The 12,757-nt window shown below is 41.0% G+C and overlaps 1 protein-coding gene across 2 annotated transcripts in view; it reads right to left on the bottom strand.

Annotated features, from left to right (window-relative positions):
- LOC129832028 (calcium-binding protein 8-like) overlaps positions 1-12,757 on the bottom strand; it is a 69,949-nt gene that overhangs the window by 8,149 nt on the left and 49,043 nt on the right. For both annotated transcript variants that reach the window (XM_055895745.1, XM_055895744.1), the window contains exon 5: positions 1,794-1,950. In XM_055895745.1, coding sequence (XP_055751720.1) covers positions 1,794-1,950 — 157 coding nt within the window. The remainder of the gene's footprint in view (positions 1-1,793; positions 1,951-12,757) is intronic.

Below are 12,757 nucleotides of genomic sequence, written 5' to 3' on the forward strand. Positions count from 1 at the left end.
ATGCACGCACACACACTTGAAAGCCAAGCCAACTTTAGGCCGTGATATCATTATCCGGTTCAGTCTCCCATCGGCATAGAATGGTAAGTCAGCAAGTCTCCCTCCCCCTGGCCAATCAGTGACCTGGAAACAGCGGAGCTGGGTTATGGGGCCGTGGTAACCGTGGTAATTAGGTGGCCTGGGCCAATGACCTGCAGGTACAGAGTCCTGTGTAGCCCGCCCCCGACTCCCTTTACATCTCACTCTCTCACTCTCACAAGCTATTTATAATTCTGATGTTATAAAGCACTGAAATCATCACTACTGACACAAAAGTTAACTTGTGTAATCTAAATTAGCTAAAATGTATAGATTTGCACCTAATAGAGCTCCTTACAAACCATATCCAGCCCTGCTATCTGTTGCCACTCCTACAGCATGAGAGGCCATTTTGTTTCTGCAGCATCACACAGCCTTTCCAGTTTCACAAGGAGCAGTGTGTCTCAGACTGTCACAGAAGGAGATTAAGAAGAGAATGACCTCTGAGTGGCTCTAACCTGAAAGGCTACAGAACCAACATCTTACTGGGGAAGGTGTGAGTAGTTATACTCAAAGGATATCAGGGGAAATGCTTTAATGTTTGTTTTGTTACTATTCATCTGAACTCTGGTCTCCTGCTCCTGACATTCAACAGTTGTATTATCTTCACTACAGACATAATAGGGTCGTTCCAGGGTTGTTCCACGGTGCCTTTTGAAAAGTGTAACTTAGTCCAAAAATAGTTTTGATTTCACCTAATTTTAACATTCTGTCAAAAAGAGCACATGTTCGACTTCATAAAAAACATGTTTTCCCCTCAAGAGATTACATTTAAAACTAGACTTTACAAGCATTTCGCTACACCACAAGCATTTTGCTACACCCGCAATAACATCTGCTAAATATGTGTATGTGACCAATAAAATGTTATTTGATTATAGTAAGTAAATGCCAAATGAAGTCACAAGGTTGACCGTAAAAGGTTGACGATTGCATCCTAAATCAGCCATAAATCCCATTGTGAATGGGGGAATGGAAGCTTGTGTGCAACAGGGAGTGGTAATTGAATGCAAGCTGAACCAAAACAATTAAATTGCTAAAACATTTCCAGCTTGTCTATCTATGGGTAACAGGGTTGACGTGTTATGCTCTTCCTAGAAGATTTTGGCACTTTAGCAAGCCTTTATTCATATAGAAAATCTGATTTATGGAATTCTCCATGTTGTCTATATTAAATGGCACCTCAATTAATATAGCAGGCTTTTAAAATTCAATATTGGTGCAAAATGTCTACTTAAAATATCAAAGGGACACAAAAGGCACTCTTTTTGTGGAACAACCCAATAACAAACAAAAAATAAAGATTCATATCAACCTAAACACCCTTCTCTGCTACTGCGGTATTCATAACTTCCTGAAGACACCATTTTGCAGAGCCAGGCTATGCATATTTAATCACTGCTAGCCATAGCCCAGGGGACCACATGACTTCCTACACCATAAACACCTTCAATCAATAAATCAGCAGGTGGAGTCTATGAAAGGAATGGATCCTGATAGCTGGAGTCAGATCCGTTCTGACAGGAGGATGGGCGTGCAGCACGTTCTGCTCCGCCAATGACAGCTAGCATCTCTCTCTCTCTCTCTCTCTCTCTCTCTCTCTCTCTCTCTCTCTCTCTCTCTCTCTCTCTCTCTCTCTCTCTCTCTCTCTAACATACACACCACCCTCCCTCCTTCTTTCTTTCTCCATAGACTACAGAATCTACTCTACTCACTTCCTTCAAAGTCTGCCTGACAGTGTCCCGAGTTCTCGTTGAGGCTCTCCTCCTCGTTGATGATGATGTTCTCGATGTCCTTCATGGTCAGATGGTCTCTGAAGGCGTGGAACAGGATGTGTTTCAGCTCCTCAAGGGTGATACGCTGCATGTCAAACTGTAGGGGGGAGGAAAGGGGAGGAAAGGAGTAGTGAGGTAAACGTTTTGAAGAGAGGGAAAGCGAACAACAACCTTTCCTTTGCTACATAGACACTGTGGGACTGAAATGTAGGTTCCCAAATCAATTGTACATTTGTTATTATTATTTTCAGTTTTTACAAAAGGTATAAAATAGTATTGATTACTCTACAGAGATACCATTTGTCTGATGGATGCAAATCATGCAACTATTTCTGTAACTATTTTCATACTTCAATACAGTGCCGTTTAAGATGAAAGATGATTCTTTTTTTTATGAGCATGGCCTTATTTCTATTACAGCATATTGGATGACTGTCATTCTATTCACACAGTTCAATGTAACATCGATAGGTTTAGGCTACTACATGATACTATAATTTCCCCTATACCCATCATGAGGTTGCTACAACCTAGACTATGAATACAAGTTTACAACGTAAGTGCACACAGGTCGACAGAAAAATTTGAGGCGAAAGACAGTGACATATGGACAGACAGTGACACATTCAAAACCGCCTTGCACACTCTTTCCTGCATCTAGCTGATCTAGGGTAAAATCATTAGTCCAACAATTGCAAACAAGAGTTTCTATTGGACAAATTCAGGTATGTTTATCCCCGTTTCGTTCTGTTTGCTTCCGTTTAAGAAAAGTTTTTCAACAGAATTGGTGGAATGAACACACCCCTGATCACACGTAAACACAGTTCACTTTCATAGCAACCACGTTGTATTCTTTCTCACATCTACACGCATTCCTCCTTTCACCCTTTCTCTTCGCTTGTGGACTTCAATGCACAATACATCTTCTGTCTGTGAACAGGCAAAAAAATATATCCAAGCCAAACCATTTCATAATCTCTGACCGCTACACGCGGCCTATATCGTTGTCACTCTATTAGCTAAAGTAACGTCATAGTTAACATAGCTAATAGAACTAAAGCGTTAGTAAACCCTTGTCATGACTGGCCTGTCAGGGTCAGATTACTGTGGCCCACACCCCTACAAGAGACATCTCTCACACCCGCCAGAGGGAGAGAGATCCAGAGGTATGGAGGTGGGGGATTTTATGACACCTCACGCCCATTGTAAATCTTAAGGCAGCAGACAAAATCCCTTTGTCCTCTCACTGTGGAGGAATGGAATGTATGAATGGCCTATGGAGATCCTACTTCAGAACAGTAAAATGCAATAAATGGACTTTGGAACAATATGTTTTGCCAGCCAAAATGGTAGTAATGACGATAGATGGAATATGAAAATGAATTTCATTTTTGTTATGTTATTAAAAGTTAAATGACGACGTTATAACGAAAACATTGTAACTTGAAGAGTTTTCATAATATGTACCTGTTGTTTGCATACTGTACTGTACGTTGTGTGGAAAACATCCAGATCAAAGCTAAGGTTTTTGTAAAGATGAAATGTGAAGTTAGTTGTCTAAATCTGAGTAAAATCCAGACCTTACCTTGTAACTAGTTACGCCCAGAAAACCTGCCCTAAAGTCAGAAACGCCCATTTCTGACCCGAGAATTAACATCAAGGTCTGAGTCGTCAGCAACCCCAAAACGCAACACGAAGTTGAAGAAGACAAAGGAACCTTTTAGCAATCTATGCTACTGATGAGTAGCTGTGTCTAAGAGGGTGAATTCAAGCAGGACCACCCGGTTATTCTCTCCAAGGAATCGTGTGTCTACACTGCTTTCATTCCCACGCTGGAACCACCTACAGTTGAAGTCGGAAGTTTACATACACTTAGGTGGGATCATTAAAACTTGTTTTTCAACCACTCCACAAATTTCTTGTTAACAAACTATAGTTTTGGCAAGTCGGTTAGGACATCTACTTTGTGCATGATACAAGTAATTTTTCTAACAATTGTTTACAGACAGATTATTTCACTTATAATTCACTGTATAACAATTCCAGTGGGTCAGAAGTTTACATACACTAAGTTGACTGTGGCTTTAAACAGATTGGAAAATTCCAGAAAAGGATGTCATGGCTTTAGAAGCTTCTGATAGGCTAATTGACATCATTGAGTCAATTGGAGGTGTACCTGTGGATGTATTTCAAGGCCTACCTTCAAACTCAGTGCCTGTTTGCTTGACATCATGTGAAAATCAAAAGAAATCAGCCAAGACCTCAGAAAAAAAATTGTAGACCTCCACAAGTGTAGTTCATTCTTGGGAGCAATTTCCAAATGCCTGAAGGTACCACGTTCATCTGTACAAACAATAGTACACAAGTATAAACACCATAGGACCACACAACCGCCATAGTGCTCAGGAAGGAGACGCGTTCTGTATCCTAGAGATGAACGTACGTTGGTGCGAAAAGTGCAAATCAATCCCAGAACAACAGCAAAGGACCTTGTGAAGATGCCGGAGGAAATAGGTCCAAAAGTATCTATATCCACAGTAAAACGAGTCCTATATCGACATAACCTGAAAGGCTGCTCAGCAAGGAAGAAGCCACTGCTCCAAAACCTCCATAGAAAAGCCAGACTACGGTTTGCAACTGCACATGGGGACAAAGATCGTACTTTTTGGAGAAATGTCCTCTGCTCTGATGAAACAAAAATATAACTGTTTGGCCATAATGACTATCGTTATGTTTGGAGGAAAACGGGGGATGCTTGCAAGCCGAAGAACACCACCCCAACCATGAAGCACGGGGGTGGCAGCATCATGTTGTGGGGGTGCTTTGCTGCAGGAGGGACTTTACAAAATAGATGGTATCATGAGACAGGAAAATTATGTAGATATATTGAGGCAACATCTCAAGACATCAGTCAGGAAGTTAAAGCTTGGTCGCAAATGGGTCTTCCAAATGGACAATGACCCCAAGCATACTCCCAAATATGTGGCAAAATAGCTTAAGGACAACAGAGTCAAGGTATTTGTAGTGGCCATCACAAAGCCCTGACCTCAATCCCATAGAAAATGTGTGGGCAGAACTGAAAAAGCGTGTGTGAGCAAGTAGGCCTACAAACCTGACTCAGTTACATCAGCTCTGCCAGGAGGAATGGGCCAAAATTCACCCAACTTATTGTGGGAAGCTTGTGGAAGGCTACCTGAAACGTTTGACCCAAGTTAAACAATTTAAAGGCAATGCTACCAAATACTAATTGAGTGTATGTAAACTTCTGACCCACTGGGAATGTGATGAAAGAAATAAAAGCTGAAATAAATCATGCTCTATTATTCTGACATTTCACATTCTTAAAATAAAGTGGTGATCCTAACTGACCTAAGACAGGGCATTTTTACTAGGATTAAATGTCAGGAATTGTGAAAAACTGAGTTTAAATGTATTTGGCTAAGGTGTATGTAAACGTCCGACTTCAACTGTGTTACATTTTGAGTTTGCATACCAATATTACACTTTATATACACTGAGTGTATAAAACACCTGCTCTTCCCATGACAAAGACTGACCAGGTGAATCCAGGTGAAAGCTATGATCCCTTATTGATGTCACTTGTAAAATCCTATTCAATTAGTGTAGATGAAGGGGAGACAGGCTAAAGAAGGATTTTCAAGCCTTGAGACAATTGAGACATGGATTGTGTATGTGTGACATTCAGAGGGTGAATAGGCAAGACAAATGATTTATGTGCCTTTGAACGGGGTATGGTAGTAGGTGCCAGGCGCACTGGTTTGTGTCAAGAACTGCAATGCTGCTCTTTTTTAATGTTCTGTGTGTATCAATATTTTTTTTCTTCATAATATTGATTAATTATGAAATTATAAAACATATTAATGACATTCCACCCATGAGGCTTTTAGTGGGTGATTTTGTCAAATGACTGCAGGAAAGGGCTACCACTTTAACAACAATGAACAATTCTCCAAGATGATAATGTGTCTATGAATGTTCTGCCTAATCTCTCTCTCTCTCTGTCACCTAATTACATTTTTCAATAGTGTTCTTCTGTAATGAATGAAATGGGGTGCCACACGCCAGCCAGGGCAGGTGAGAATGAACGTATAGACTCGAGATTACACTTTAGTGCTTTCTACAATTTTTATGAGACTCATATACAGTAGCATGACAAAAACATTATATTTTATGAAAGTTGAACACTGTAAAAAAAAAAAAAAAATCCATCTTAACCAATTGCTTAATCAGCGTTATTCTGTGAGTTGAGTGGACTTCAAAGGACAGGAATTTGAGCTAATGTGTTAGTTAGCTTGATTTTTCAGAATTGTTTGTTTCAATACCTGTGTTTTTGCATGTACTTTGATCAGTTGATTAACCTTATGCTACACAAACATAAATAACATACATTTTTCTAAACTAATCCAATCTGTTAGTTGTTGGACTTACTGCACCCATTGCTGAGATGGCTGTTCCAGTTGATATGATTTAGGTAGTCTCAATAATCAGTCTTCCCTTCCCTGGCAATTCTGAATGCAGGATGCCGTCCAAGAATTTTGGGAAACCAATCGTAGTGTTCCAATGGATAGCAACTGTCGACAAGTCCGACACCTCAGACAAGCTCATGTTTGAAACGTATGAAAGCCAGTGAGGACAGTAGGAAAAATTGTTACTTAATATAACTTGTTTTCTTTAAATGTGTTGGATATATTAGGAATATAACAAAATCAGCAAACAATTCGAGAGCACTTGGTACTTAGTAACTTTGGTTAGTAGCTTTGACTGCATGCACAGTGCATTCATAGCCATTCATTGACTAACCACACTACAAACATCATTTTACCAGGTTCCTGTGAAGCAATTGTAATGACAGTCCACCACAACATACTGTACCTGAGCGTTTCCTGATTAGCAAAGGGTCGTCTGTGTTTAATCTAATTTCATATTAAAAACACAGTTTGAGATCATTGAGGGGATTTCACCAGTGGTTAGAAAGGGGAATTAGGCTTGCTGGGAAAATGTTGTCCAACAGTAACCAAGAGGGGCAGGGCTTAGCGAAGGGTCAATTGTTGAATATCCTCACTCTGTCTGGATTTCAATTGGAATGACACATCACTTTTCAAGCCAGCATAATGTGACTTGCAGGCTTGATGTGGCCTGTAAACCAGGAGTTTCAGATCACTGTGTTAGGGTGTAACTATGCCCTCAAAGAATGATATAGGTAATGATATATGTTATGATATATGTAAAGTATTGTCATAAAGAGTTTCATTTTAAAGATAACATATTCACTTAGACACTCACTTGGTGAAGGCTACAGTACTGAAAACCATTGAATACAACAACCATGGCTTTGTCGCTAACAAATAGTAATGGATGGTAACTATGGTAACTATAATTCCCACGAAAGGCAATCTGGGAAATATGCAAATAAGGTAGAATCAAATTTCAAGTTGACAATGATGCAGTATACTGTAGTCTCTGTCCCAATATCCACACTTGAATCATACTACTTATAATTGAATAATTCAATCTTAGACTGATTCAATGTATTGGGCTTGCATTTCTAAGTGTGTGCTAGTACTGTATATAAAGTGAACCGATGACATTGCTGAAGTATTGGTAATATATTAGTATGAGGAGCATGCAACAGAATGAGGAGCAGGACAACGACACCTTTATAACGAAAGTGGAGCTCCCCAACCTTTAAACCACTTGACAGAAAGAGCTTGACAATTTCAAATACCTTGTTTCACATTACCGATCAGGTATGTCACACAACACGGGCAGTGTTCCAATCCACCTGGTCCAAGATACTGCATTTGGACAACATGAGTTGTATTGTAAGTCCATATTACCATTCATGAGCAGCACCAGTATCTCTCTCTCTCTCTCTCTCTGTATTTATATGCTGCCTGGCAGAGTGAGTGACCTTTAAGAGTGAGTGGTTACGGAAGGAAGGAAGGAAGAAGCAGAGGGGAGGGAAGGAGACCGGACCCTGAGTAAATTCCCAAAAGACAGGCTCTGTAGGATGTATATGACATGCTAAATACTGAACCCAGTCACAGAAGTCAGACAGTCAACCATGGTGTGCTAATGACAATCAATGTCTGCTGTAGCATCCATAGCAAATCAAATGGCATTTAATTGAGATGGTGGGAGATGGAGGGAGAGAAAGACAAAGAAAAAATATATATAGAGAGAGAGGCAGAGACAAAGAGAGACAGAGCGAGAGAGGGATGGGGATGGGGTTCTATGCACTGTGACCAGTGAAAAGATATTGGCACTCTCCGACTGAATCCACTGTCTGGAGCAGACTAACTATGTCGATGTATTCTGACCACTTTGCACATCAATCCACTTAAAGGCAATTTGTGACACATTAACCTGATTCCTCCTGCTGGTCTGAACACCACGGGTCCAATACAGCCAGACTAGACAGAGTGAAGTTCCCCCCACACCCCCATGTGTACTGCTTCTACCTTATGCAAGGCACAGGAAGAAGCATCAATGAGGCACCAGGATATAATAGGGAATATTCTCCCATTTTCTCTACCTGTCTCCTCTTTTCCCTCCATTGCAATGTTATCTCTAACCTTCAAACTGCAAGTGTTTGAGTGAGAGCAAATATGGAAGCTGTGCATTTGAATTCCTCAGCCCCTGAGTTTTTCTGTTTCTTTATTCTGCACTATCCCCAATGACGTGACCTACTGAATGTCTGAGATAATGTCATTGTAAGTGAGTCTCCACAGCTAGTGGTGCTGGCGAGGCTACGTGTTTAATTGTCTTCTTGCCGGTCCCTGTGTTCTCATGTAGCAGCAATAGCTGTATCACAGTGACTGTTCTGGTACTACCTGCATTACCCTGGTGATGGTCTCTCTCTGCTGTATATTTCTGCTGGGACACAGACACTGACAGGAATGCAAAGCAGTTACAGCTTAAATATGAGCACCTGAGAAGAGTTGGCGGCCACAACAAAGTGCATTCTCATCATCACAGGCAGCAGGATAGTGCTGCTTGGGACCCTAAGTAGGCCAACAGGAGTTTGGCAGTAGTTTAGTTAATAAAACGAACAAACATTGAATCTGTCGGCTGCGTAAATGTGTATCGTCAAATCAAATCAAATCAAACTGTATTTGTCACATGCGCCGAATACAACAAGCGTAGACCTTACCGTAAAATGCTTACTTACAAGCCCTTAACCAACAATGCAGTTCAAGAAGAGTTAAGAAAATATTTACAGAATAAACTAAAGTAAAAAATTACATTTATAAAAAGTAACACAATAAAATAACAATAGCGAGGCTATATACAGGAGGTACTGGTACCGAGTCAGAGTGCGGGGGTACAGGTTAGTTGAGGTAATTTGTACATGTAGGTAGGGATGAAGTGACTATGCATAGATAATAAACAGCGAGTAGCACAAATGGGGGGGGGGGGGGGGGGGGGGGGTCAACATAACAGTCCGGTTGCCATTTGATTAATTGTTCAGCAGTCTTATAGCTTGGGGGTAGAAGCTGTTATGAGACTTTTGGTCCTAGACTTGGATTGCAGGAATCTTGGCCCCTGTGATGTACTGGGCCATACACACTACCCTCTGTAACGCCTTACGGTCAGATGCTGAGCAGTTGCCATACCAGGCGGTGATGCAACCGGTCAGGATGCTCTCGATGGTGAGCAAAGGAAGGGATGTAAACAAAGGTTGGTGGAAACTACATATAGTCTTAAATAAGTTTGTCTTACATGTTAAAACAAAGTATAGGCAAGACTCAGCATCATAATGGGTTACACCTGAAGGCTTTAAGTAAAGTATTACCATTTAACAAGCCACTGGAAAGGCTCCCAATCCTCAGGGATCAGACTGTTTCTTATCTAATTTCCAGAACCCAATAAGCAGGGGGACACTGCATCACTGTTCCATTATCACCATGGTTACCCAACCATCTCTGTGCCATTATTACCACGGTTACCCAACCATCAGTTTGCTATTATCACCACGGTTACCCAAATATAGGAACCCTGTAAGCTGCTAATTTTCCAAAGGGTTATGATAACACCTATTTCAAAAATAACATTGTTTTACAGCTCAGTAATACATTATGTTAACATGGCCGTCGGAAGTAGTAGTTTTATTTTAGTAGTATTTTTGTATTTTATTATGATTCCCAATTAGCCGCTGCCAAAGCAACGCCTTCTCGTCCTGGGCTCCAAACAGAAAATAAAACAACAAATAAAATACACACAATACACTACCGTTCAATAGTTTGGGGTCACTTAGTAATGTCCTTTTTTTCGAAAGAAAAGCACATTTTTCTGTCCACATTTCTGTCCACATTTTTAGTTACGTGTTTTTCTTTCAAAAACAAGGCCATTTCTAAGTGACCCCAAACTTTTGAATGTACATAATATACATAAGACTACATAATACTACATAATCTCCTGCCTCTGCCTCACGCTTCAGAAACAGAAGATGTCTCCTGCCCTATGATCCGTTCCCGGCTCGCACAGGCCAAGGCTCGAACAAGGCCACCCACCTACATAATACAATAGATAATACAGTGCAAATTCCAATAAAAATATATAAAAATGTCTGTCTCTTCACAGTCCCTTTGCGCTAACAGTCCAAGTCTGTTTTTATTTATAGCTTAATTTACTTGGGGTGGCAGAGAGTTCCATGTAGTCATGGCACTATTTAATACTGTGCGTTTCCCAGCCTCTGTTCTGGACCTGGGGACTGTGAAGAGACCTTTGGTTGCATGTATTGTGTCGTACTGATGAGTGTCCGAACTGTGTACCAACTGCTTCAACAGACAGTTCGGTACCTTCAACACATCAAAACCTTGCAGTCGATCTCTCCTCAACTTTAAGCCAGGAGAGATTGACATGCATGTTGCTGACATTAGCCATCCGTGTACATCTAAGTGCAATACGTGCTGCTCTGTTCTAGCCCAACTGCAATTGACCTATGTCCCTCTTTGCTGCAGATGACCACACAACTGGGCAGTAGTCCAGCTGCGACAAAACTAGGGCCTGTAGAACCTGTCTGGTCTACTGAGATGTCAATAAAGTAGAGCAGCGCCTTATAATGGACAGACCTCTACCCATTTTAGCAACCATTGAGTCTATGTTTTAACCATGGCAGCTTGCTGTCTAGGGTTAAACCCAACAGTTTAGTCTCCTCAACTTGCTAAATTGCCACATTATTCAATAATAGATCTCGATTAAGTTTTGGGTTTATCAAGTGATTTGTCCCAAAAACAATGCCTTTAGTTTTTGAGATATTTAGCACGAGCCCCTTGCCAGTCCCCCATTCTAAAACTGACTGGAGCTCTATGTTAAGGGTGTCAGTTATTTGTTTTACTGTCATAGCCGGTGTGTATACTGTTGAGTCGTCAGCGTACATAGACACACAGGCTTTATTCAAGGTCAGTGGAAGATCATTAGTAAAAACAGAAAACAATAATTGCCAATAATTTCATTTAAGGTACTCCAGAGCTTTTAACTATCATTCTTTATATAATTTATCTTTGTTCCATAGTATAGTTTATTATTCTTTTTTTTAGTTTAGTTACGTGATTTCTCAATTTACTGTATGTTCTCCAGTCTGCTGTGTCAAACTTATTTGCTCTTGTCTAACAGCTTGCGATGGACTGAGGATGCTGATAGGAAAAGGCCTTGACAGCTTTTAGTCTGTTCATGTTAAAGAAGAGGCCTAATGAGCACTGTGTCACGTTCTGACCATAGTTCTTGTGTGTTGTGCTTGTTTTAGTGTTGGTCAGGACGTGAGCTGGGTGGGCATTCTATGTTGTGTGTCTGGTTTGTCTGTTTCTGTGTTCGGCCTAATATGGTTCTCAATCAGAGGCAGCTGTCAATCGTTGTCCCTGATTGGGAATCATACATAGGTGGCTTGTTTTGTGTTGGGGATTTGTGGGTGGTTGTTTCCTGTCTTTGTGTTTTGTCTGCACCAGAAAGGACTCAAACCAATCTTTTCATTCATTATGCAAGATTATAATCTCAACTGAATTTCTACGCTCCAACCTGAAGAAGACTCATGTTAATTAATTCTGTTCTGACAGCTTGCTATTTCTAGTCATGGGTTTATGTCCTAATTGTTGACGTGGTTGTTGCAGCTCAGCAATGGCAGCTCAGCAACAGTATCGATCTCAGCCTCTAAACAGCATATCCCCCGTAAGACCTGCGCCATCAGACGATATTTATGTCTTTATTATCACAGCTCACCGACCTGTCAATGGACAACATTTTTTAACATTAGCTTATGCTAACAACGACAACATCGCACAAGAAAATGAATTGTGACAGCTATGTCTCAACCAATCATTAGACTACAGCAGAGGGGGTTGACAGGGTGTGTGTGCGTGTCTGGTGTGTGTCCCTAAAAGTGTTGACAGCACCTAATTGGGCCATTGGCCAGATTCCATACAGGGTGTGAAACAGACATTGGGTCCATGATCCACCAGGGGCACAGAGTGTACGATGACAAGCCAATACAACATTGGACACTATTGACGGTCCAGAACGATCCATAATAGGGCTATTAGGGTAACAACTCAAATGTCAGGAAGCCTTGGTGGTCCTAGGGGTGAGTTGTAAAGAAAAGCTCATCGGTGTGCATAAGTCCCAAGTTTGAACCCAGTCGGTTACATCAGGAGGTTTGGAAATGGACAGGAATGACAGATTGCTTTAGGTGATGAGGACAGCAGGCTGTCACATTACAAAGTGCCCAGATGTATTAATAACCAGGTTGAGCCATCGCAGGCCTCCCCTCTGTGCAGATGTCCCTTTCTCTCTCTCTCTGAATATGTCAAGAAAGTTCACGCCAGTCATGTGATTTCTCTCTAAAATATTAGAGATGTTGACAAGACAGCTGACAGACAAGACCTTTA

This window comes from Salvelinus fontinalis, chromosome 33, assembly GCF_029448725.1.
Source record: "Salvelinus fontinalis isolate EN_2023a chromosome 33, ASM2944872v1, whole genome shotgun sequence".
NCBI classification, from domain to species: Eukaryota; Metazoa; Chordata; class Actinopteri; order Salmoniformes; family Salmonidae; genus Salvelinus; species Salvelinus fontinalis.